General features: G+C 38.3%; 1 protein-coding gene across 1 annotated transcript in view; it reads right to left on the bottom strand.

The window, feature by feature from the left end:
* Positions 1-7,716: 7,716 nt before the first annotated feature.
* The window catches only part of FYTTD1 (forty-two-three domain containing 1), a 36,488-nt gene continuing 19,362 nt past the window's right edge, over positions 7,717-24,842 (bottom strand). The window contains exons 4-9 of the mRNA XM_004465833.3: positions 22,000-22,112; positions 20,788-20,884; positions 20,326-20,387; positions 16,703-16,777; positions 16,079-16,205; positions 7,717-10,249 (exon numbers count right to left, since the gene is read on the bottom strand). Of these exons, the coding sequence (XP_004465890.1) occupies positions 10,151-10,249; positions 16,079-16,205; positions 16,703-16,777; positions 20,326-20,387; positions 20,788-20,884; positions 22,000-22,112 (573 nt within the window). The 3' untranslated portion in view covers positions 7,717-10,150. The remainder of the gene's footprint in view (positions 10,250-16,078; positions 16,206-16,702; positions 16,778-20,325; positions 20,388-20,787; positions 20,885-21,999; positions 22,113-24,842) is intronic.

Raw genomic sequence — 24,842 nt, 5'->3', positions numbered from 1 at the left:
CCAGAATGGGTTTTTTAAAAAGATTTTTATTTCTCTCCCCTTCCTCTCCTCCCCCGCCATCTGCTCTGTGTCCACTCGCTGTGTGTTCTTCTGTGTCCACTTGCATTCTTGTCAGGCGGCACTGGGAATCTGTGTCTTTTTGTTGCATCATCTTGCTGAGTCAGCTGTGTGTGTGGCGCCACTCCTGGGCAGGCTGTGCTTTATTGGTGTAGGCTGGCTCTCCTTCTGGGGTGCACCCCTTGTGCAGGGGGCACCCCTGTGTGGCATGGCACTCCTTGCATGCAGCAGCACTGTGTGTGGGTCAGCTCACCACACAGGCGAGATGGCCCTGGGTATCAAACCTCGGACCTCCTATACGGTAGGCATACACTCTTATCAGTTGAGCCACATCCACTTTCCTCAATTTTTTTTGGTAAGATTTTGTATTTATTTCTCTCCCTTCCCCCTTCCTCCCAAGTTGTCTCCTGTGTCCATTAGCTGTGTTTTTTTGTGTCCGTCAGCAGCACGGGAATCTGTGTCTCTTTTTTTGTGTCATCTTGCTGTGTCAGCTCACCACGTGTGCGGCGCCACTCCTGGGCAGGCTGGACTTGCGCGCTGGGCGGCTCTCCTTACAGGGCGCACTCCTTGCACATGGGGCTTCCCTATGTGGGGGACACCCCTGTGTGGCACAGCACTCCTTGCGCCCATCGGCACTGTGCATGGGCCAGCTCCACACTGGTCAAGGAGGCCCGGGGTTTGAACCGTGGCCCTCCCATGTGGTAGGCGGACGCCCTATCCATTGGGCCAAGTCCGCTTCCCTCAATTTGTTTTTAATCAACCTTTTTTTGCTGATTAAATTTCAGATAGAAATAAACTAATGGCAGAGAAAAGGAGACACTGGAGTTCTATAATTTACAAACAAATCTCTAAATCCCTATTAATATAGTCCACCACGGTAGAAAATCCCTGCTATAAATGCTTGGATTTACTGAATTATTTTCTTAAAAAAGAGAAGACTAGAAAGTGGCGGTGGAGTAAGGAGCTCCTAGAGTCAGCTCCTGCTACAGGGCAGTTAGCAAACACCCAGAGCTCTCGGGAGCTAGCTGAAGCACCTGTTTGGGGGCTCCAAGAGGCCAGAAGAGCATTCTGCCACATCCTTCTATTTGGAAGGAGGAGACTGTCCATCTGCAGAGAAGATTTGTAAGTAGAGCGCTCCACACCACGGAGGCCAGTGCCCATCCTCCACTGGAGACACAAGTCACCTCAGGAGCTCTTCCACAGCTGGAATTGAAAGCTCCACTTCCCCAAAACGGGGGAGGAATGCACGGTTGGGCACCCATTTCAGCTATGATGAGGAAATTCAGTGGGCCACAATATGATTCCGAGAGCAGCTAAGGTTTGACCCTGTCCAGGTCAGAAAGAGGCTGGGAGCCGCCATCTTAACTCCATGCCTGGCACGACAGGAAGCAGGGGGGACTGAAAACCACAGTGCTGGTGGGGACCGGCTTCTTCACATCCAGATCATATTGCATATCTAACCTAGGCCCCAGTGCCACCTCCAGCAGGGAGGAAGCTGCCGGGACCTGCATCAGCCTCTCCGGGAAATTACTGGCCAAGCTGTGCAAGCTGGTGATTATCCTACTCTGGTGCAGGAGCTGCCCCAGGAGCTGTTTTGTGAAGGGAATTGGAAGGTCCATTTCCCAGAATCAGGGGAGGAGGAGAAGGTTGGTTGCCGATTTCAGCTACTGATTGGGAGACATGGCTAAGAGATAACCCTGGAACAGCTTGGGTGAGAACCAGCCCAAGTCAGAAAGAGGCCAGTAGCTGCCATTCTGACTCCGCCCCAGCCTGAGGGGAAGCAGGGCTGACAGTTTCTTTCACGCAGATTAGCCCTGCACCAGCCTATACAGATAACTGCAGGGAACTTTGCCTGGCATAGACTGAAAACCAAAAGTCTGCATAGATTGCTTCCCATACCTGCAGCTCCATCCCTGCCCCAGGTAGGGGAGAAAGGGATGTGAAGCTTCATCAGTCTCTCTGGGTAACTATAATCAAGGCCTGCACATGGATTATTCCACATAGCTGTGACTCTGTCCCTACCCCGGCAAAGGAGAAAGTTGAAAGAAGCTTCGTTGGTCCCTGGTGCAATGGGCAGCTTGAGCCTCCACAGCTTACAGCACCAACTACATGCTTGGTTCCTCCTGCATAACCAGCAAGGGAGAAATGGTAGGAAGCCCTAAACTAGAGAGAAAAACTGTACCCAGAAAAAATACCCTAGTAAGCCAGATGTGAACACACCAACAAAAAATTACAACCCACACCAAGAAACAGGAAGCTATGGCCCAGTTAAAGGAAAGATAAGCCTCGAGATGACATAAAGGAGTTGAGACAACTAATTATAGATGTTCAAACAAATCTCCTTAATAAATTCAATGAGATGGCTAAAGAGATTAAGGATATTAAGAAGACATTGGGTGAGCACAAAAAATTTGAAAGCATACACAGAAAAATAGCAGATCTTATGGGAATGAAAGGTGCAATCAATGAAATTTAAAAAAACACTGGAATCTTGTAATACCAGATTTGAGGAGGCAGAAGAAAAGATTGGTGAGCTTGAAGAAATGGCCTCTGATAGTAAACATACAAAATAACAGATGAGGAAAGAATGGGAAAAAATCGACCAAGGTCTCAGTGAACTAAATGACAGCAAAAGGTGTGCAAACATACGTCACGGGTGTCCCAGAAGGAGAAGGGAAAAGGGGCAGAAGGAATATTTAAAGAAATAATAGTAGACTATTTCCCAGCCCTATTGAAGGACATAGATACCCCTAAGAAGCATAACGTACCCCCATCCGAAAAAAATCCAAATAGACCAACTCCAAGAAACATACTCATCAGAATGTCAAAGATCATGGACAGAGAGAATTCTGAGAACAGCAAGAGAAAAGCAATGCATAACATATAAGGGATATCCAATAAGATTAAGTGATTTCTCACCAGTAACCATGGAGGCAAGACAGAGGTCTGACATATTTAAGATACTATAAGAGATACTATAAAATACTATAAGAGAAAAACTTCCAGCCAAGAATGTTATATCTGGCAAGATTGTCTTTTAAAAATGAGGGCAAGATTAGAATATTCACAGATAAACCGAAACTGAGAGAATTTCTAAGCAAGAGACCAGATTTTCAGGAAATACTGAAGGGTATGCTAGAGCCTGAAAAGAAAAGACAGGAGAGAGGGGCCTGGAAGAGAGTCTAGAAATGAAGATTATATCAATAAAAGTAACTAAAAGTGTCAAGAGTGGTGAAAATAAGACAGATGAAACTCAAATAGGAATAAACTTAACCAATGATGTAAAGCACTTGTATTCAGAAAACTGCAACTCGATGTTAAAACAAATTTTAAAAGCCCGAAATAACTGCAAGAACATTCCATGCTCATGGGTTGGAAGACTAAATATCATTAAGATGTCAATTCTACTCAAATTGATATACAGATTTAATACAATCTTGATAAAAATTCCACCAGCATTAAATAAAAAATTGAAAATACGGTATCTGGAAGGGTAAGGAGTCCTGAATAGCCAGAAACATCATAAAAAGGAAAAGTGAACCCCCATCTCCAGACTTTAAATCATAATACCTACCTATAGAGTAAAAACAGCATGGTACTGGTCTAAAGACAGACACAAATTTATGTTTCAGAAACAGACCCTCACCGGTATGGTCCAATGAATTTTGACTAGCCTGTCAAAACTCATACAGTTCAGGCAGAACAATCCATTCAAAAAATGGTGCTGAAAGAAAAGGACATCCATAGCTGAAAGAAGAGGATCCCTATCTCACACCTTATCCAAAAACTAACTCAAAAAGGATCAAAAAACTAAAAATAAAACAAGAACCATAAAACTTCTAGAAGAAATTATTGGAAAATATCTTCGAGACCTGGTGGTAGGTGGTGGATTCTCAAAGGAGATAAAAGAAGGAATGAGTGGACTACTGATGTTTACTGTATACAGAAGTTTTAATTAGCTTTACTGTAAAATTGTGGAAATGTATAGAGTGAATGGTAACACACAGTAACAGTTAATTTGTAAATGAGGATGTGACTGAAAATGTTAGTCTAGTTATGTAAACGCCAACTGACAGAATGTTTGAGAATAATCTAGTAACTGGATATCACAGTAAACCAAGAGGTGGGTGAGAATTGTGGTGATGGCAGATGCAAGAGTGTCCTTTGTTAGCTAGAACAGATGTGTATCACTACTGCAGGGTGTTGGGAATGTGGAGAAGCATGGGAAAAATACAGCTGGAGTGATCTATGGATTGTGGTTAGTAGTAATAATATTCTTGCATCTATGCAAAAGATGTACTGTTGATACTTAAGTAGTATGGAAAATGTGAGCCAAATGTACACTATGGACATGGCAATAATCAGATGGTATTATTTTATCTGTAACAAATGACACACTAGAACTGTTGATGGAGGGGTGTTATTTGGGAATTCTGCACATGTACATGATTGCTTTATTAGTTTACAGCTTCTGTCATAAAAATACATTTATAAAATAATAAGGTGGGTTGGGGAAAAAAACATCAGATATAAGATAAGGAAGGACTATGATTAATAGTTAAGATTTTGACAGTGTTCTTTCATAGTTTGTAACAAACGTCTCATGACAATGCAAGGTGTTGGTGAAGGGTTGGTGTATGGGAGCCCTGTATGATGTTATGCTTGTTTGCTTTTTAAGTTCACAACTTTTACTGTAAACTTAATTGTTTATGTATGTTCATATATAAATGATATAAAGATAATAATTGGATTTGTTAAGGGAAAAATACTTTGTTCAGTAGTAATATTTTGACAATGCTCTTTAATCATTAGTTAAAAAGGTTTAAAAACAATGCAAGTTATTGGTGGTAGGGTGAGATGTTATATGTTTGTTTTGAAAGTTCACAACTATTATACATTGTTTGTATGAGTGATATATTTCAATAAATTTTTAAAAATGTAGCAGTGATAGGTCTAAGACTTCAGGTAATGATAAAAGGAGATTCTCTTATTACAAAATACTGTGCATTCTCCACTACCAAATGTCAAAGTACTTTTCATATCTGTAAAAAAAAAAAAAAAAAAAAAAAGAGAGAAGACTAATTCCAAACTGATGTATCAAAAGAGAACTCTCAGGAAGCAGATTTGGCCCAATGGATAGGGCATCTGCCTACCACATGGGATGTCCAGGGTTCAAGCCCAGGGCCTCCTGGCCCGTGTGATGAGCTGGCCTGGGCGCAAGGGGTGCCCTACCACGCAGGGGTGTCCCCCGCATAGGGGAGCCCCACGCGCAAGGAGTGTGTCCCGTAAGGAGAGCCGCCCCGTGCAAAAGAAGTGCAGCGTGCCCAGGAGTGGCGCCACACACATGGAGAGCTGACGCAGCATGATGATGCAACAAAAATGAGACACAGATTTCAGGTGCCGCTGACACAAGTGGACACAGAGGAACACATAGTGGGCAAAGAAAGCAGACAACTAGGGGGCAGGAGGGCGGGTGAATAAATAAAAAATAAATCTTAAAAAAAAAAAAAGAGAACTCTCTTTAAGAGAGGTATAAACCACATTATATCCTTGTGTGGCAAAAAAACAATCATAAAATTATGAGGAAAATTCAACGCTATACTGATCCAAAATGAAGAAATAATTTTCCGCCCTGTTTGCACTTAGAACGTAGGGCATTTATTCTTTATAGTACCAAGTGAGGTATTTTTTCTCACTTTCATTTCCTTATTGTAAAAACAAATCAGGAGGGGAGTGGATGTGGCTGAAGTGGTTGAGCACCAGCTTCCCACATATAAGGTCCAGGCTCAATCCCTGGCCCTGGTACTTCAAAACAAGAAAACAAAAAACAAAAACCTCAAAAAACAAAGAAAAAAAACAAAACAAAAAAACCTCCAAATCAGAACAGAAATTACCCTAAAACCAGAACTAGAAAGCATTAGTACATATTGTGTCAATTATGAAGCCACTGTCAGCAAGAGAGCGATATATATGCCTAGCCTAACAAAAAATAACCATTGGGCAATGAAACCTGTAAGTTTCTTCATCCTAAGAAGTATGATTAACTTATAATTAAAATTGTGGTGAAAGGTTTAAGCATACTAGAAAAAAATGCATAATGTCTGATAAGAACACTTACATTTCTAATAGTCTACCTAATTTGAGTACCAAAGTAATGGAGTCTCATAATTGTCACTGGTAGAGTAGATTTACTTACCATACTACAAATGTTAAAACATGGCTGTTAGTACTTCTTAGATACCTGACAAGCCACACATCATTCCAGCTTTAATTTGAAGTGTAAAGAAAATTTCACACAACATCAGACATATGCTAGAACTTTTCTTGCTTGTCTTTGGGAATGCTTTAACATATTCGTAACAGCTCATATTTGAACATAAATAGAGAATACTGTAATCTCTAACAGCTGAAATTTGTAAGGAAAAAAAAAGAAACGCATTATTTCTACCTCAATGAAATGTAGTACTACTTTCTTTCCCGCTGGGCAGCTCTCCTTATGGGGCACACTCCTTGCATGTGGGGCTCCCCTACATGGGGGACACCCCTGCACGGCAGGGCACTCCTTGCGTGCATCAGCACTGCGCGTGGGCCAGCTCCACACGGGTCAAGGAGGCCCAGGGTTTGAACCACAGACCTCCCACGTGGTAGACGGACGCCCTAACCACTGGGCCAAATCCACCGCTCAGGCCCAAAGTTTTTAAGACTTGTGTGCAGAACTGAGATCAGATGATCTGTGCTCAAAAAGTGACACTGCTACACACAAATCTTAAAAACTTTGGGGCTATGAACTGAGAATCAGAAGATCTGGGCTCAAAAGTGATTCTCCTACACACAAGTCTTAAAAACTTTGGGGCTATGAACTGAGAATCAGAAGATCTGGGCTCAAAAAGTGACTCTGCTACACACAAGTCTTAAAAACTTTGGGCCTGGACGGTGGACTTGGCCCAGTGGTTAGGGTGTCTGTCTACCATGTGGGAGGTCTGCAGTTCAAACCCCGGGCCTCCTCGACCCGTGTGGAGCTGGCCCACGTGCAAGTGGTGATGTGCGCAAAGAGTGCCCTGCCATGCAGGGGTGTCCCCTGTGTAGGGGAGCCCCACACTCAAGGAGTGCGCCCTGTAAGAAGAGCTGCCCAGCGCAAAAGAAAGTGCAGCCTGCCCAGGTATGGTGCCGCACACAGGGAGAGCTGACACAACAAGATGACGCAACCAAAAGAAACACAGATTCCTGTGCCGCTGACAACAACAGAAGCAGACAAAGATGCAGCAAATAGACACAGAGAACAGACAACCGGGGGGGGGGGGGGGGAGTAAATAACTAAATCTTTAAAAAAACACTTTGGGCCTAACTTTACTGAGATGTAAAATGAAAGGTTGAACTGGATGATGTCTAAAAGCTCACCTACCTCTGATGTAAGTAAATCTAAGTAAATTCTCTTTTTTTAATTCCTGTTGCTTACCCTCCTACTGGAGCTATGATTGAAATGGTCAAAAGGCAATCAGAGGGATGTCAATATGAGAGCCTATATATTCTGATTTACCAAATTAAATGACAGGTAACGTTTCAAACCCTAATAATTATATATTTAATAATCACTACAAAGTTCCTTACAACACAGAACACTCTAAAACCCACAACTCAATCTTTATAACTAAGAATAAATCATGTGAAACCTGTAACATTTTATTTAAAAATGAACAGCTTCAGAACAGATCTAAATGTAACTTTTCCAAAAAACACCAAAAAGTACAGTGTAAAGCACCTCCTCATTAAATATAAACTTTCGTTTTGTGATGCACTGCATCAATGTTTTGCATACACCTTGATGCAAAGGGAATTTTAAGTTGCATCCTGCTTAAAAAAGAAACAAAAAACAAACAGAAAAACTTTAAAAACTAAAAAAGGATGACTACAACCACATTAGCAGCTTAACTTCCAAGGACATTTTTCCTCCACCAAAGCATATTCTTTTGTGTATATACAACATATTAGCACTCAATTTTAATTTAGTTGTACCAAAGGCAAAATTTTGTATTACAAAAGAAAATTAAATTACAGATGCACGAAAACAAAAGTTTAATATACCAAAGACTGGTGTTTGATTCACTTAATGTCAATATTTGGGTTTTTAAGGCTTTAAAAAAATGTCATTAATAATAGCTCTGTATAATATTTAAAATAACAGGAAAATGAAAAGTATCTTTACACCATATTTTCATAAATTCTTCTGGAGACAACAAACTCATGTTCAGTTGCTTTTCCTTTGCTTTAAAATAAGCTATTAGAAATTCTAACCAGTCTAAAATGTTTTGTTCCTGGACCAAATACAAACATTCATACTTGCAAAAATGTTTTGCAATGGTACCTTGGCCTCTACAAAAAGCATAAAATAGCTAAGGAGAGACTAGGGTTTGTTTTCAAATACTGTGAATGACTTCTGATAACCCCTTATCAGTAGAAGTACTAGCAAAATACCAGATATTTAGGATCAGATTTAATTCTTTGGTATAAGCATGAAACTGTTATTGATAGCTTTCCATGGCTAGCTTCTTAATAAACCAATAAGAAACCCAAAAAGTATGAGTGACAATGAAGTTTAGTATACAATGAAAGGCAGGCAAGGGTGATAAAGGATTTTTGTTTTAAAACAGGAAAAGTCAACACTAATATTATACTCTAGAGAAAGTAACACCTATTTAGAGGTTTTAACGTTACAGAAAACCAAAGACCAAGCTTCACAATAACCAAAATTATAACTTGTAGCTGGAGTATCTTGCTGCATTTTGGCATTATACCAAAGCTTACAGTGTACAACTATCTGAGGACTCTCAGATCTTGGCATAACGTAACAGGTTAACAGCTCCCATTCCATGCCCCCTTCCCCGCCCAGTCCTGTCCCAGGAGGGGGAATGCACACAATGACCAAATTCTTTTCTCCCTACAAATGCCTGAACTTTATACCATAAAATAAATCAGAGAGGTTTAAAGCAAGGTTATAATGTATCTCTCTCTCATCACGTTTGCATTTTTTCCCTTTGTGACATAAACAAGTGTATTTTTGTTTTTGGAGTTGTACACTGCTTGTCAATTTTAACTTTTTGAATAAGAAGAAAGTCTAGGACTTTACGGCTATTATTTTTACTACCCAAATATTTCAGGGACTCTATCCATTTTGATAATTATAATTTCTTTAAAAATCATTTGAAAAATTCTTTGTGGACATAGACCCCACACTATACTTTATCTAAACAGAATACCTATATAACCTAGGTTTTGAGGTTTTTCACCTCAGTTACCTGTTCTTCAACCTGCTGCTACTTCCCCTTATACTTTCTTCACTTACTAAATTCAAACTGTCAGATTTTTTACGTTGTATCTTCTCCTCCAAGGCCCTATTAGATAACGTTGTAAACATGCATTTACAGCCTTTCAATACCAACATCTTAAACTGAGACTAATGACTTGAGCCACTTTCTTTCTTTCTTTTTTTTCAAGTTTGTCACTGAAGAACTACCAGTCTTGGGGATTAACCTAAAACTATATGAAAAAAAAAAAACTGAGTTCCAGATATTCCCTTAAATCTTCAAACTCCAAACTGGAATTCTAATGAATTTTAGAAAGAAACCATTTCTATGGAAGAAAATGCAACTGCACTTATTACATCAACACCATTAAAGTATAAGTGACAGCAACAAAGGGACCTACTCTTATTTCCAAAGACCAAGATTTACCATGACAAAGTCTAAAAAAATAGGCACAGGAGACGAGATACTAAATACCACTATCATAAAAATAATCAATTTCTATCTTTGTCTTTCTTCTGCTGCATGAAGAACCAAAGTAATCAAATAAAGGATTGTATGCTGAGCCAACCATGAAAACTTTAAGAACAGATAGGTATAATATTCCCTGTTATTCTTTCAGGGTATTATTTTATACATGTTTTTTAAAAAAACTTCAAAAATAAAAATAATAAAGAGTTATTTAGTGTTGTGAATACTTTGAAATAAAGTTTCTTGATCTTCTATGACAAACTCTTCAAGCAATTTAACTTTTCAAATAGAGTCGTCACTATAAAGTCCCTTTGACATGGGATCTATCCCACTGTTACAAAGCGGCTTCCTCCTTTGTTGAATGTGAGAGTGGCTCTTTGTTCCTTCAGGATCCCAAATCGCTCATTCAAAGTCATCCCTGTCTAGAGAAAAAGAAAAACAAGCAATTAACAACTTGACAGTAAGCAGTATTTTCTTTGGAACAGTAATGTTATAATAATAATTAATAGTAACAAGAGCTAACATTTCCTAAATATTTATGCGTACCACCCACCTCATTTAACCCTAATAACAAGACAAGATAGCTGGTTAGAGAAGTTTAGAGAAATTAGTTCACTTGCCTAGTAATAGCGCCAAAATTTAAACCAGGCAGTCTGACTCAGAATCCATTTTCTCCTATCCACCTTAATGTCTACATTATAAATTACATATTACAAACATAAGATCTATAATTCATACACCCCAAAGATGCATCTATGTAAATTATTTTCAGGCTGTGCCACCAACTCTAGTGATGCTTCTGATACTGTTTTTTTTTTTAATTAACAACAGAAAGCACACCCAAATTACACTTTCACCATTTGTGAAAAGTAACAACAGCAACAAAACGAAATAAAAATAAAATACATTTGGTCCAATTTCTGTCCACTCTTATCTTCAATTTCAGAGATTTTCATTTCAACAAATGCAAAATCAGTATCTGACAAAATCCAACACCCAATAATGATAAAAATTCTCAGCAAATTAGTAATAATAGGGAACTCCCTAAATCTGATAAAGGGAATTTATAAAAAAAAACACATACTGCTAACATTTTACATAGAAAATCCTAAGGAATACACAAAACAACTGGTGAAAGTAGTAAGCACATTTAGCAAGGTCACAGGATATAGATTAATACAACAAAAATCAATTATCAAAACCACAGTGACAGACCCACATAAATGACCATAATCAAACGATAGAAATGTGTTGGTGGTGGATATGGAGAAATTTCGAACCCTCATACTTACTGGTCAGAATGTAGAAGAGTGTAACCACCACTTTGGAAAACAGTCTGGCAATTCCTCAAAAGGCCAGGAGTAAACAGGAATTGGGGAGTGACTGCTAAAGGGTATGGGAATTCTTTTAAAGGTGATGAAAAATGTCTAAAATTGACTGTGGTGATGGCTGCACTACTCTGTAAATATACGAAAAACCAATGACTTGTACCCTTTAAAGGTGAATTGTATGTAATTTAATTATACCTAAATAAATCTGTAATCAAAAAAAAAATCAACTGTATTTTTATACATAAGCAGTAACCAATTGGAAATTCAAATTTTAAAAATTCCATATATGACAATGTCAAAAAATAAAAACACTTAGGTATACATTATAACAAAAGATAAGATGTCAAGACCTCTGGAGGGGAAGGAGACTTGGCCCAGTGGTTAGGGCGTCCATCTACCACATGGGAGGTCCGCGGTTCAAACCCTGGGCCTCCTTGACCCGTGTGGAGCTGGCCCATGTGCAGTGCTGATGCGCACAAGGAGTGCCTTGCCACGCAGGAGTGTCCCCCACATAGGGGAGTCCCGTGTGCAAGGAGTGCGCCCCATAAGGAGAGCCGTCCAGTGCAAAAGAAAGTGCAGCCTGCCCAAGAATGGCGCCACACACAGGGGAGAGCTGATATCAGCAAGATGATGCAACGAAAAGAAACACAGATTCCCATGCCGCTGACAACAGAAGCAGACAAAAAGAAGAACACACAGCAAATGGACACAGAGAACAGACAACTCGGACAGGGGTGGGGGGGGAAAGGGAAGAGAAATAAATGAAATAAAATAAAATAAATAAAGATTAAAAAAAAAAAGGTGAAATGAATCATAAACCTAAATCTGGGAAGATGTGGCTCAAGCAACTGAGCTCCTGCCTATCACACGGGAGGTCCCGGGTTCAGTTGCCAGTGCTCCCTGGGGAAACAGAGCAAGACAGCAAATGAGCTGGCGCCACAGGCAGACGCAGTGAGCTAACACAACAAGGTGACACAACAAGGAAACACAGAGGAAAGATAATGAGAGATAAAACAAAGCAGGGAGCTGAGGTGGTTCAAGCAATTAAGTACCTCTCTTCCACATGGGAGGTCCCGGGTTTGGTTCTGGTGCCTCCTAAAGAGAAGACTAGCACAGTGAATGGACACAGAGAGCAGACAGGGAGCGCAAACAACGGGGGGTGGAGGGAATAAATAAAAAAATACATATCTTGAAAAATAAAAAATAAAAAACTTAAGTATAATAACTAAAACTCTAGAACTGAAAAAAAAAAAGTGAGAAAGTCACAGTGACAACGAGCTTAGCAAAGATTTCTTTAACAGAGCATAAAAAGCACAAATTGTAACAGGGACTTTAAAAGACCCTATTACAATAATAACAAAAGGCAGTGACCAGATGAGAAAAAAATATTTGCAAAATATTTATAAAGGGGGAGTGGGTGTAGCTCAGTGGCCGAGCACCTGCTTCCCATGTACGATTGTCCTGGGTTCAATCCCTGGTACCTCCTAGAAGTGAAAAAATTAAATATAGGGAAGCGGACTTTGGCCCAGTGGTTAGGGCGTCCGTCTACCACATGGGAAGCCCGCGGTTCAAGCCCCGGGCCTCCTTGACCCGTGTGGAGCTGGCCCATGCGCAGTGCTGATGCGCGCAAGGAGTGCCGTGCCACACAGGGGTGTCCCCCGCGTAGGGGAGCCCCACGCGCAAGGAGTGCACCATAAGGAGAGCCGCCCAGCATGAAGGAGGGAGCAGCCTGCCCAGGAATGGCGCCGCCCACACTTCCCGTGCCGCTGACGACAACAGAAGCGGACAAAGAAACAAGACGCAGCAAAAAGACACAGAAAAAAAAAACAGACAACCGGGGGAGGGGAGGGGAATTAAATAAATAAAAATAAAATCTTAAAAAAAAAATTAAATATATATATGTATGTGTATATATATATATATTTAATTTTTAAGCATTTATTGCACAAAAAGAACATCCCAGAACGAGAACATGCATTGACTTACTAACAATGAAGCAATATATAAAGAAGACATCTCCCTCCTTAGTAAATAGGAATATAGTGTAAATAGACATGAATGGAAGTGAACACTTTAGAATTAAGTGCAAACCCTAAAGTTGTATACAACATTCATATATAGCTTTTTACCTCATACCAGTATTTGTATATGACATTTATACTTATTGGTAAGATGTTTTTCACTCAACAGTTAAACAAAAATGCTAAAGAGGTAAGTTTTGCCAATGCAAGGTGAGAAAAAGGCTTTACCTTGATTCTTTTCCCTCAAAATCTACAATACTTTCCTTTTGTGAATCAATCAGGAAGATAATGATTCTTTGAGAAGAAGTCAATTCACAGCTCTTTCTTTAAGAATCAGTTTCCCCAGGTAGATGAAGATGTTTTTCAAACTGCTCTCAAGATTACCCAACATGTATCAAGGATTTGTATCCAGAATATATTCATTTTACAGTGCAATATTATCAAGAGAAATCCAATAAATACAGGGAAAAGATATATAAACAGTTTCACCAAAGTGGGTACACAGACGGCAAATAAGCACAAGAAAAGATATTCAGTATCAAAAGGCACTACAGAAATGCAAAAAATTTTTTAAACCACAATGAGACACCACTACCAATCCACTAGAAAACTAAATTTTAAAGGACTGACCATATCAAATGTTAGCGAGACTGCGCATTTTTTATACACTGCTGGTGGGAATGTAAAATGGTAAGAGATAGGATTGAACCCCAGATCTTTTGGCTTTTAGAATTAGCCTTAATTTTCTTCCTCAATATTGTATACCTTCCCCCTTTACTTTTTATAGCCTTATTCACGTATTTTTGAAGTCCACTAAATTACACATATTAAAGATGTACAATTTGATGAGTTTTGTCAGCCATCACCCCTAGATGTTTCCAGGGCCCTTTTGTAATCCACCTCTCCCTCTTCACTCCACCTGACCCACCCCCCTTTCCTCAAGTAATTACTAATCTATTTTTGTCATTATTGATTAGATTGCATTTTCTAGAATTTTATATAAATGAAATCAAATCATGTATTTGTATGTGTGTCTGTGGTGATGGGTGTTCTGGCATCTCGAGGTATCGGACTTCATATGCGGAAAGCCAGCACCCAACCACTGGGCTTCATTGGCTCCCCTGAGTTGGTCTCTTCATTTGTTTGTTTGTTGTTAATTTTTTTGTTTTTAGGAGACACCAGAAACCGAACCCGAGACCTCCCAGGTCGGAAGCAGGTGCTCAGCTGCTTGAGCCACATCCGCTCTTCTCAGCATAATTATTTTTTGCTGAGTAGTTTTCTATTGTATGGATATGCCATAATTTGGCAGTCTTCTGGATTGTTTCCAGTTTTTGGTTGCTGCAAATCAAAGTTGCTGTGAATAAGAGTTTACAAGTCTCTGTGTGGGCATAAGCTTTCGTTTCTCATGGGTAAATATTTAGGAATGGAATGACTGGGTCTTATGATACATATTATGTTTAATGCTTTAAGTTACTGCCAAACTATTTTCCTAAATTAGTTTTTTCCTCTTTATCAGATGATTCAATATTTCACCTTCCCATTTACGAAGGCTTCCCAAACCGCTTGTGATATAATGTGGTGAATACAGCATTCAAATTAAGGACTAATAAGTTTGCTAAATAAATTTTAGGCAGATCTCTCCAGGTCAAAATGAAATTCAAATTAAATTAAAATATTTAATAGAAAATAGAAAGTCAAATTATTTTGTTAATAGGGTGGTATATAGGAACTCTTTATTTTATGCATATTTCTAAAACCTATAACTTCTCTAAAAAATAAAAAGGCAACCTATTAACTACAATCCTCCTTCCTTTCTCAGCTACAAAATATACGGGGACAATGTAATAAACCTTCAAAATATGAATGGACAAATCTAGTATACTTCAAATACAGAAATAGATTATGACGAATAAAACATGCTTACTTTACTTTAGCAAATATCAGGTTAGCATATATTTCCTGCAAATATGGTAGAAAAGCTGTTAAGTAGTGTGTACTTTTTCATTTCTTCCTATTCCTTAATGGACAGAAAACCCTACTCAGAAAGGTAAGGTTGTGGTTTAGGGGAAAACTACCATGAAAAAGCAAGATCCAGCCACCCATCTCCTCATACATCAAAGTTTCCCACTATCCTTTAGAGTCCAGCTTCTTATTCCTTGAATAACCTGTGACTGAAAAAGTTAAGAGAAAAAAGTAGAAAGTTTGATGGTGGTAGAAATGAAATCCGAACCATCAGAAACAGATGACAAAGTGCATTCTCTTCTGCTTTTCCTAATTGAACCCACTTCAAATAATGTCCTTGTAAAGTGGGTGTAGAGGGAAAATTTGGCTTACTATAAATATAATTCTTTATATTATTTAGTTGAAAAAAGATAAAGTGCTTTCTTTCATTCATACTAAAGAAATATTTCCTCAGTGTCCACTACAAATACTGCACTATGCCTGACTCATAACGATGCAGGAGGGACGGCGAAAAAAAATCCTTTCACTCTATGGAACTATAGTTTAACAAGAAGACAGTAAAATTTATTTTGTATAATTGGCATAAATGTCACAAAGAAGGAGTAAAGGGTCTTATAGGTGAGTATAACAAGAAAAATTGATACTGATTTTAAAACTAGGATAAAGAAACTTATAATTGAGTTTTAAAAGCCACATACGCAAAAACAGATTAATAATGCAATTGAAGAAATATCAGAGAAAAGAAAGGGAAAGAATATGGAGCTAATATGAATACTGTATTTCTGTGAATGCTAGAACATTAAATATGAAAGCATAAAATTGTACCTAATATACATCAGGAATGTTGCTTAGACATCTTATTTCATTATAAAGTAATTATTTTCTTAATTAAATATTCCTAGTGAATGGTTCAAAGAAACACAGAGAAAAAACTTACCTGTTTTCCAACACTATTTATGTCAAATTGTAGGGGGACACCTTTAGGAACTTTCTTTATATCAGACTGCTCCCGCTTTGCCAAGAATGAGGGCACAGAAGTACGAGTTAATCTTGGTTTCTGAGTTCTATTAGGAAAAAATTAAAATGAAATCAGACTAGATTTAACAATCAAAAGAAGAAAAATAAATGGCTAATTAAGGTCATCTAGATAACAGAATACACTATAGAGCCTTTAAAAAGAAAGTAGATCTGTATGTTCTGAAATGTAAAGATGTCCAAAATATACTGGGGGCAGAGGGGAAAATGTATATTATCTCATTTATTGTTATTGATACATAAAAATACAAATGTATTTCTTTTTATACATATAGAACTTTTTACAAAAAATATAAAAGAAATTATTAAGTTACTTTGGTGTAGATAAACCAAAGTAAAAGGGAACTTTCAAATTTACTTTGCAATATTCTATTCTATTTTGATCTTATACCAGCAGTATTTACTTTTATCCTTGCACCTCACTTTATTCTTGAACATCATACTCTGAAACCCAATACTTTTCTACTATCTTATATATTCAGAGTTTAAGTTTCAATTTTTCCAAAAAAAAAAAAAAAGACTTTACACAGGGCACTGCACTGCTCCAGGATTGTCAATGGATACAGTCAAAATTCCTCCATTTGTGGTAGAAGTCCGCCATCTAGTTTCAAAAAAAAAAAAATTATACTTGAAGTTTATCAATTCTCTAATATGATCACATAAAAACATACATTTTAAAAACAGTCATTAACTTTTCCTTAGAATTTAAGAAATACAAATACTTGGATTCATTCACGATACGCAATCATAATCTTGGGTGTAGGAAGTGTGCACTTTACTTATTAAATATTTTCCAATGTAATAAATACATGTAACATTATTAAAAAGTCAAACAGTACAGAAGGGCTTCTAATGAAAACAAACAGTTCCTCATCCCACTATTCTCCCCCTTCCCATTCCTGCACCAGAGGCAGTACTTCTAACCTTTCCAGTTTTTACTGCTTGTTGGTTACCTCCAGTTTGTTAAACATGATTATTGTTGTTAAAATCTTGCTATGATGAGTAAGGATTTAGCTCATCAAACTATTCTCTACCTTTTCTACCTACCAGCAAATGTTTCATGCTTTTATCACTATTTTACTTTTGATATACAGGCATACACTGAATATACTGTGGGTTCAGGTCTAGACTACCACATGAAGTGAATAAGGTAAATATATAGAGAGTCATACAATTTTTTTGGTTTCCCGGTGCATATAAAAAGTTAGGTTTATTCTATACTGTAGTCTATTAAGTGTGCAATACCATTATGTCTAAAATAACAATATACACTCTTTCATCAAAAGGCACATTCTATGTGCCTTCAGTGAGTCATAATCTTTTTGGTGATGGAGGTTCTTGCCTCAAGGTTGATGGCTGCTGACTGATTAGGGAGAAGGTTATAAGAGGATGGGGTGGCTGTGACAATTTCTTTAAATAAGACAGCAATGAAGTTTGCTGCACTGATTGACTCTTCATTTCATGAAAGATTTCTCTGTAGCAGGTGATGCTGTTTGATAACATTTCACCCAGAATAGAACTTCTTTCCAGCCCTGCCACTCTTTTATCAACTAAGTTTATGTAATAGTAGATGTCTAAATCCTTTGTTTTCATTTCAACAATGTTCGTAACATTGTCACTAAGAATAGAGTCCATCTCAAGAAACCACATTCTTTGCTCATCCACAAGAAGCAAGTCTTCATTCATTAAAGTTTTAACTTGAGATTGCAGTAATTCAATAACATCTTCAGGCTTCATTTCTAATTCTAGTTCTCTTGCTATATCTACCACATTTGCAGCTACTCCTCCACCGAAGTCTTGAACCTCTCGAAGTAATCCCAGAGGGTTGGAATCACTTTCTTCCAAATTCCTGTTAATGTTGATATTTTGGCCTCCTCCCATCAATCACCAATGTTCTTAATGGCTTCTAGCATGGTGAATTCTTTCCAGAATATTTTCAATGTACTTTGCCCAGATCCATCAGAGGAACCACTATCTATGGCAACTATATGCAAATATATTTCCTAAATCATTAAGACTTGAAAGTTGAAACGATTCCTTAATCTGGGCTGCTGAATGGATGTTGTATTAGTAGGCATGAAAACAACCTTAATCTCATTGTACATCTCCATCAGAGGTCCTGGGTGACCAAGTATGAGATGCACAATAAGATTAATTTCCTTCAAGAACATTTCCTTTGCATTCACAACTTGACTGTTTGGCACAAGAGGCCTAGCTTTCAGCCTCTCTTAGCTTTCGACACACCATCCACGCTAAGCTTAATCATTTCTAGCTTCTGATTTAAAATGAGAGATGTGTGACTTCCTTTCACTTGCAAACTTAAGAGGTCATTGTAGGGTTATTATTTTTTTTAAAGATTTATTTATTTCTCTCCCCTTCTCTCCCACCCCAGTTGTCTGTTCTGTGTCTCTTTGCTGCATCTTCTTTGTCCACTTCTGTTGTTGTCAGAGGCACAGGAATCTGTGTTTCTTTTTGCTGCGTCATCTTGTTGTGTCATTTCTCCACATGGGCGGCACTATTCTTAGGCAGGCTGAACTTTCTTTCGCGCTGGGTGGCTCTCTTTACAGGGCACACTCCTTGAGCACGGGGCTCCCCTATGCGGGGGACACCCCTGTATGGCATGGCACTCCTTGCACGCATCAGCACTGCGCATGGGCCAGCTCCACACGGGTCAAGAAGGCCCAGGGTTTGAACTGTGGACCTCCCATGTGATAGACGGATGCCCTAACCACTGGGCCAAGTCCACCGCCCACTGTAGGGTTATCAATTGGCCTAATTTTCATATTATGGTGATTCAGAGAATACAGAGGCCCAAGGAGAGGGAGAGAGATGGGGGAATGACTAGTCAGTACACAGTCATAACATACATAACATTTATTAAGTTTGTTGTATTATGGGCCCAGTTCATGGTGCCCCAAAACAATTACAAAAATATCACCATAACAGATATAATGAAAAAGTTTGAAATACCGTAGAATTACCAAAATGTGACAAACACGAAGTGAGCACATGCAGTTGGAAAAACAACACTAACGGACTTGCTCAAAACAGGGTTGCCACAAACCTTCATCCAAAAAAAGAAAAAATTAAAAAAAAAAAAAAGGATCTGCAAAGCACAATGAAATGAAATTAAAAAAAGAGATACGCCTATAATTTTAAATATAAAAAGCCTCTATTTCTTTCATTGTCTCTTGAGCCCTTACTTTGTATGAAAGGGTAGCAGCACCTGTATTCCTTTCTTGCACCTCTTTTCCTACTTTATACCTCTTACTTTCTGTCAGCTCTACCTTTTGTATTTATATTAGTCAAAACCTGAGATTTACACTGTTGTTACCAAATTGTTTTGTGTTTTGTCTATAAGTTGATGCTCAAAGTCCAAAACAAATAAGCAGCATTTATATCATCACAATTACGTAAATACTGTTCACTGCAGAAGCAAACAGAATGGTTTTCATCTCCTTCCTTTTAGTTTCCAAAATCATGATCCTTGTGCTAAAAAAGCACTTACAGCACCAAGTTCAAATAAAGTTACACTTCAAATGCTCAAAATCATGCCCCATTTTAGTGAGCATCATGCCTGGACCATTACTTTATGTTTTGTTTTTCAAAAAGTAGCCATAATTTTAAATGATTTAATCTCAAAAGTTAATTACATTTCTGGAATCATGATGTTATAATTTACACTTGGCAAGTATTAATTCTAAAAGACAAATACAGAGTTTTAAAAGACTTTTATAGGGATGAGGGAAAAAAATGTGTAAAGAAAATGTATTCTTTAAAAAAAATTTTTTTTTACAGATTTTCTAAAAGCTTTCATGGATTTTCTTCTATTTATTCCCTAAACAGTTTCAAGGTTTTAAAATTGTTTAGAAAAAAAGAATAAGCAATTTCATTAAAATGGAATAAACAGGCAATTAGAAAAATAACACGTGTATTTGGTGCTAAAACTGTTACAACACTGACATGCAAAAACTTAAAAGCTTTTTTTTGGAAAAAAAATACGAAGTAAGATTTTTCTCAGGCTCTCTCAATGGTTAATTTTTTTTGTGGTTTTATTCAACTTCTTTTGGACTAGGGCACATGGTAATTTGGATAGGTAATATTCTGGGGTTTTTGAAATGATATCTTGAAAAACAAATTCAAACTTACTGACGAGTTCTCTTTGCTACTACATCGTCTAGCAGTTGTTCTGTGTTCAACTGGGCCTGAACCTGAAGAGGGGGAAAAAAAGCAGTAGATCCCATAGAAAACAGAGGATTCAATCAAAATAGCTGTACTACCCTGTAACTTTATAACCCAGTGTGGTGTACACATGAGGAGTGTACCTATTCTGGCAACATCTCTCTGTTGGAGTTCTAATATTAGAAAAAATGTTAAATAAAAGTCTACTCCTAAATAACATGCTAAATCTTTCAAGACATTGCTATTCAGGGCAATAAAAGTAAGACAAAGCACAGGAAAAATATACCAGAAAGAGCTAATCTAATGTCACATTCTCCACACCCCAATCCCAATCCCAACCATGAGTCATTCCTATGGATTCGGATTGCTAAAGGTGGCTGCTCAGGATCCTTTGGGCAAAAAGAAAATACCATCAAAGCTTTTTTATACCTTTAGGCCTCTTCTAAAAAGAAAAGTTGCCTGACGTGTGTCTTTCTGATGGCTTAATTTATTTCCACTTCTGGTAAAATTGGCTGGAATGTTACTTCTGTAACAAAAACACACAAACCATAAATAGTTTAAGACACTTAGACAACATTCAGACATCTTCAGGAAAAAAAAGCAAAAATAGTTAAACTCATGGGCTGCAAATCTAAGGTTCGTAATTTGAGAACTCTAAATTATTTCCTTATCTATATGCAGCTACTGAGATTTGTTTTAGAAGTATCTTCTTCTGCAGCATATCACTTAATATTCTGATTAATTCTAAACTAATTTATCTCCCAAATATTCTATCATTCCAACATAAGATCAGTTTTGAAGACATTTAAAATAATATATTTAATGCGATCTCCTAAATGGTGAAAGACAAAAAATTTACAAATTTATAGGATTAGTACAAAAAAAAAAAAAATCACACCTAAATATATTATAGTCTAATTGCTGAAAATCATAGAGAATATCTTGAAAAAATAGTATCACCTCCTCCCGCTTCCTCTTGTACTCTTTATAAGTAAGTACTTAAGAGGTTACTTAATCTTACTTCCAATCTGAAAGATGTTCAAAAGCAAAATTTCCCTTGGTCACTCTGACACAACCCTAGCTAGCCCAATGAACATGTAGTCTCATGTAAATAATAGGCTGTGATTTGAGAAGTTCCTTTCTGCTTACTTTGTCTTTAAAGAAAACAAAATGCCATAACTATAATAGGTCATAACATTTTAACTTTTTGTTATATCTTTCAATTTAGTATAAAAAGCAATTTTAGCTTAACAAGTGTTCACGTAGAATTATCTCTAATTTGCGTTTTCCATAAACACCATGCACTGTGAGCTTAGTAATAATAAATCTGCCTTGAGTTCCCTATTTTGTGTTAGATTTTTAACAAAATGATCCACTTTGGCTATTTTACTCTGTGTCAAGAGATCTAAAGAAGCAAGTGGTGGCTTTTAAAAAAGTTTTAGAATTCATTGCCCTGGGTCTAGGAAATAAGGAAACTACTGTAGAATGCTTACATATTGGATGCTATCTCAAATAGCATCTTGTTAAATGTCCAGATACTTAGAAGAATCACTGCAAATCTATTTCTCTAAATACTTAGTGCAAGAAGTATATCTTTATTTATGCAGGATAACACATTACTGTCTTATACTTAGTACTTACTTTCTGTTTAATTGGTTAGGTCTCTTGAGAACCGCAACTGGTTTCCTCTGCACTTCATTTTGTCTCAGAAGGTTTGCCTTCCTTTTTAACACAGGAAAATATCGCTCTATATTCTTTCAGAAGGCAAGAAACTGTGTTAATCAGATTGCTTTTTGCTATATACCTTTCTGCAATAACTATCTCAGAGGCAGAATGGAAAGGGATTGACAAGTGCTTGGATGTGTAGATGAGGAAGACTTGGAAGCTAAAATTATTTGAAAAGATGACAACCACATTATAATTAAAATACTTCAGACAAAAAAGAGTGTTTTGGGGCAAGAAAATGAATTACTTCCATTTTGGATATGTTCAGTTTGAGGTATACTAAGGATGCAGAGGTGATGAGAAATATGGCTCTGGAGATCAAGAGAAAAAAAGAGAGAGCCAGAGACGTAAATTTAGTTACCATTTAAACATGATTTCTGATATCAACTATAGTAATAAGACAAGAGGGCCAAGTTTTGAAAGAAAAGGGTAAAAAGAAGAAAGCAGAGTTTATCACAGTAAAGAAACCTGTCTAGAAATGTTACAGAGAAAATAGGGAAGTGGGTAAATTTAATATCACAGAAAACCCAAGCACATGAAATGTCCACCTTTTCTTCTTCTATATATATATATAAAAATTCAATTAATCATTCAAAACCTAATTGAGGGAAGCAGATTTGACTCAACTGATAGAGCCTCCGCCTACATATGGGAGGTCCAGGGTTCAAACCCAGGGACTACAGACCTGTGTGGTCAGGTGCCCCACGCGCAGTGGCGATGCGCTCAAAGGAGTGCCATGCCATGCAGGGGTGTCCCCCACTTAGGGGAGCCCCATGCACAAGGAGTGCACCCTGCAAGGAGAGCCGCCCCACGCAAAAAAAGCGCAACCTGCCCAGGAGTGGCGCCGCACACATGGAGAGATGACACAGCAAGATGATGCAACAAAAAGACACAGGACACATAAGAACACACAGCGAATGGACGGAGAGAGCAAACGGCGTGGGGGTGGGGGTGGGGGGAGGGGTATGAAATAAATAGAAAATTTAAAAATCTTAAAAAAAAATCCTATAGTATAAAACAAAAACAAAGCCTAATTCAGGTTTCCATATTTTCCACGAAGCATTCTCTTAATTATTCTAGAACTTCAGTGATGTCCCTCTTCTTTTTCTACAATATCTAATCTAGAAACCACAACCCATCATTTAAAGATAGCCTGACATACTCATTATTGTGAGATAGCTATTAATTTAGTCTTTTGATTATATTTAAAAACTCTAACAATATTGGCTATATCTTGTATAGTATCTGGATTCCCCTATATTCTAAGCATATGAGAAGTGCTTAATAAATATTCATTAACTGAATAACAGAAAAATTATAAAGCCTTCTTTTTCATCAACATTTTTAAAAAAGATTTATTTATTTATTTAAATCCCCCCCTCCCCCGGTTGTCTGTTCTCTGTGTCTTTTTGCTGCGTCTTGTTTCTTTGTCCACTCATGGCACGGGAAGTGTGGGCGGCGCCATTCCTGGGCAGGCTGCATTTTCTTTCGTGCTGGGCGGCTCTCCTTATGGGTGCACTCCTTGCACGTGGGGCTCCTCTACGCGGGGGACACCCCTGCGTGGGGCGGCACCCCTGCGTGGGGCGGCACTCCTTGCATGCATCAGCACTGCGCATGGGCCAGCTCCACGGGTCAAGGAGGCCCGGGGTTTGAACCGCGGACCTCCCATGTGGTAGACGGATGCCCTAACCACTCGGCCAAGTCCGTTTCCCTCATCAACATTTTAGAAAAGGAATATAAAAAAAATAATAAAGAATGTCAAGAGCATAGTAAAAATGTTACAAAGCTTGACTAATGGCCCACTCCAAGCTCTGTACTATTTTTTTTTTTATTCTTCGATAGATCGGCTGACTATATTGACAAGATACTGATTGGCTACATGTTGAAGAAAACATACAATACAAAATACAGAGAAAGTTGGTTCCATCCCCTCCCACTCCCCCCCTTACTCACCCACCCCCAAATACTCATCATCGTGATTTGGTCAGAAGAGGGCTCAAAGCCAGAGGTCAGGGTGACCAAGGGGGTGGGGTGGGGGTGCTGGTTCGTGGCTGTCACAATAATTCATGTGATAACTCATTGTGGTAAGGTGGTGTCTCTCCCTGCTGCGAAGCGGGGTGGGCTGCGGCCTGATAACAGGAGGATGAGGGGAGAGTTTCCTCTCCCTTTCCTCACCCCAACCGCCTTCCCCAACACCTCAAACCAAGCCCAAGGTAAGGATGTGGATGTTCTTGCTAAGCCTGCTATTCAGCAAGACTGAAAGGAAGGGTAACTGCTCTATGTACTATTTTTAAAGTTACCAAAAACCATTTTATAGGTAAATGTGAAAATTCCTTCTACAATGCTATTGTCACACGTAATTTTCCTTCAAAGTAACTGTCACATTATAAGCACAGAGTTATTTAATATTTATCTTCCCATCAGACTGTTCATGAAGGCAGGGATTCCTTTTCTTTTAATTAGTTACTGGGGCCAGGAATTGAACTCAGGATCTTTTATGTAGGAAGCCGGCACTCAACCACTGAGCTACATCAGCTCCCACAAGTTGGTTTTTTCATTTGTTTGTTATTAGGAGGTACCAGGGATCAAACCTGGGATCTTGTATATGGGAAGCAGGTGCTCAACCTCCTGCGCTACATCTGCTCCCCACGGGATCTGCTATTAAGTTCACAGTACACCGGGGAAACGGACTTTGGCCCAGTGGTTAGGGCGTCCGTCTACCATATGGGAGGTCCACGGTTCAAACCCCGGGCCTCCTT

This window comes from Dasypus novemcinctus, chromosome 4, assembly GCF_030445035.2.
Source record: "Dasypus novemcinctus isolate mDasNov1 chromosome 4, mDasNov1.1.hap2, whole genome shotgun sequence".
Classification (NCBI taxonomy): Eukaryota; Metazoa; Chordata; class Mammalia; order Cingulata; family Dasypodidae; genus Dasypus; species Dasypus novemcinctus.
This window is presented reverse-complemented; position numbering and strand designations above follow the sequence as displayed.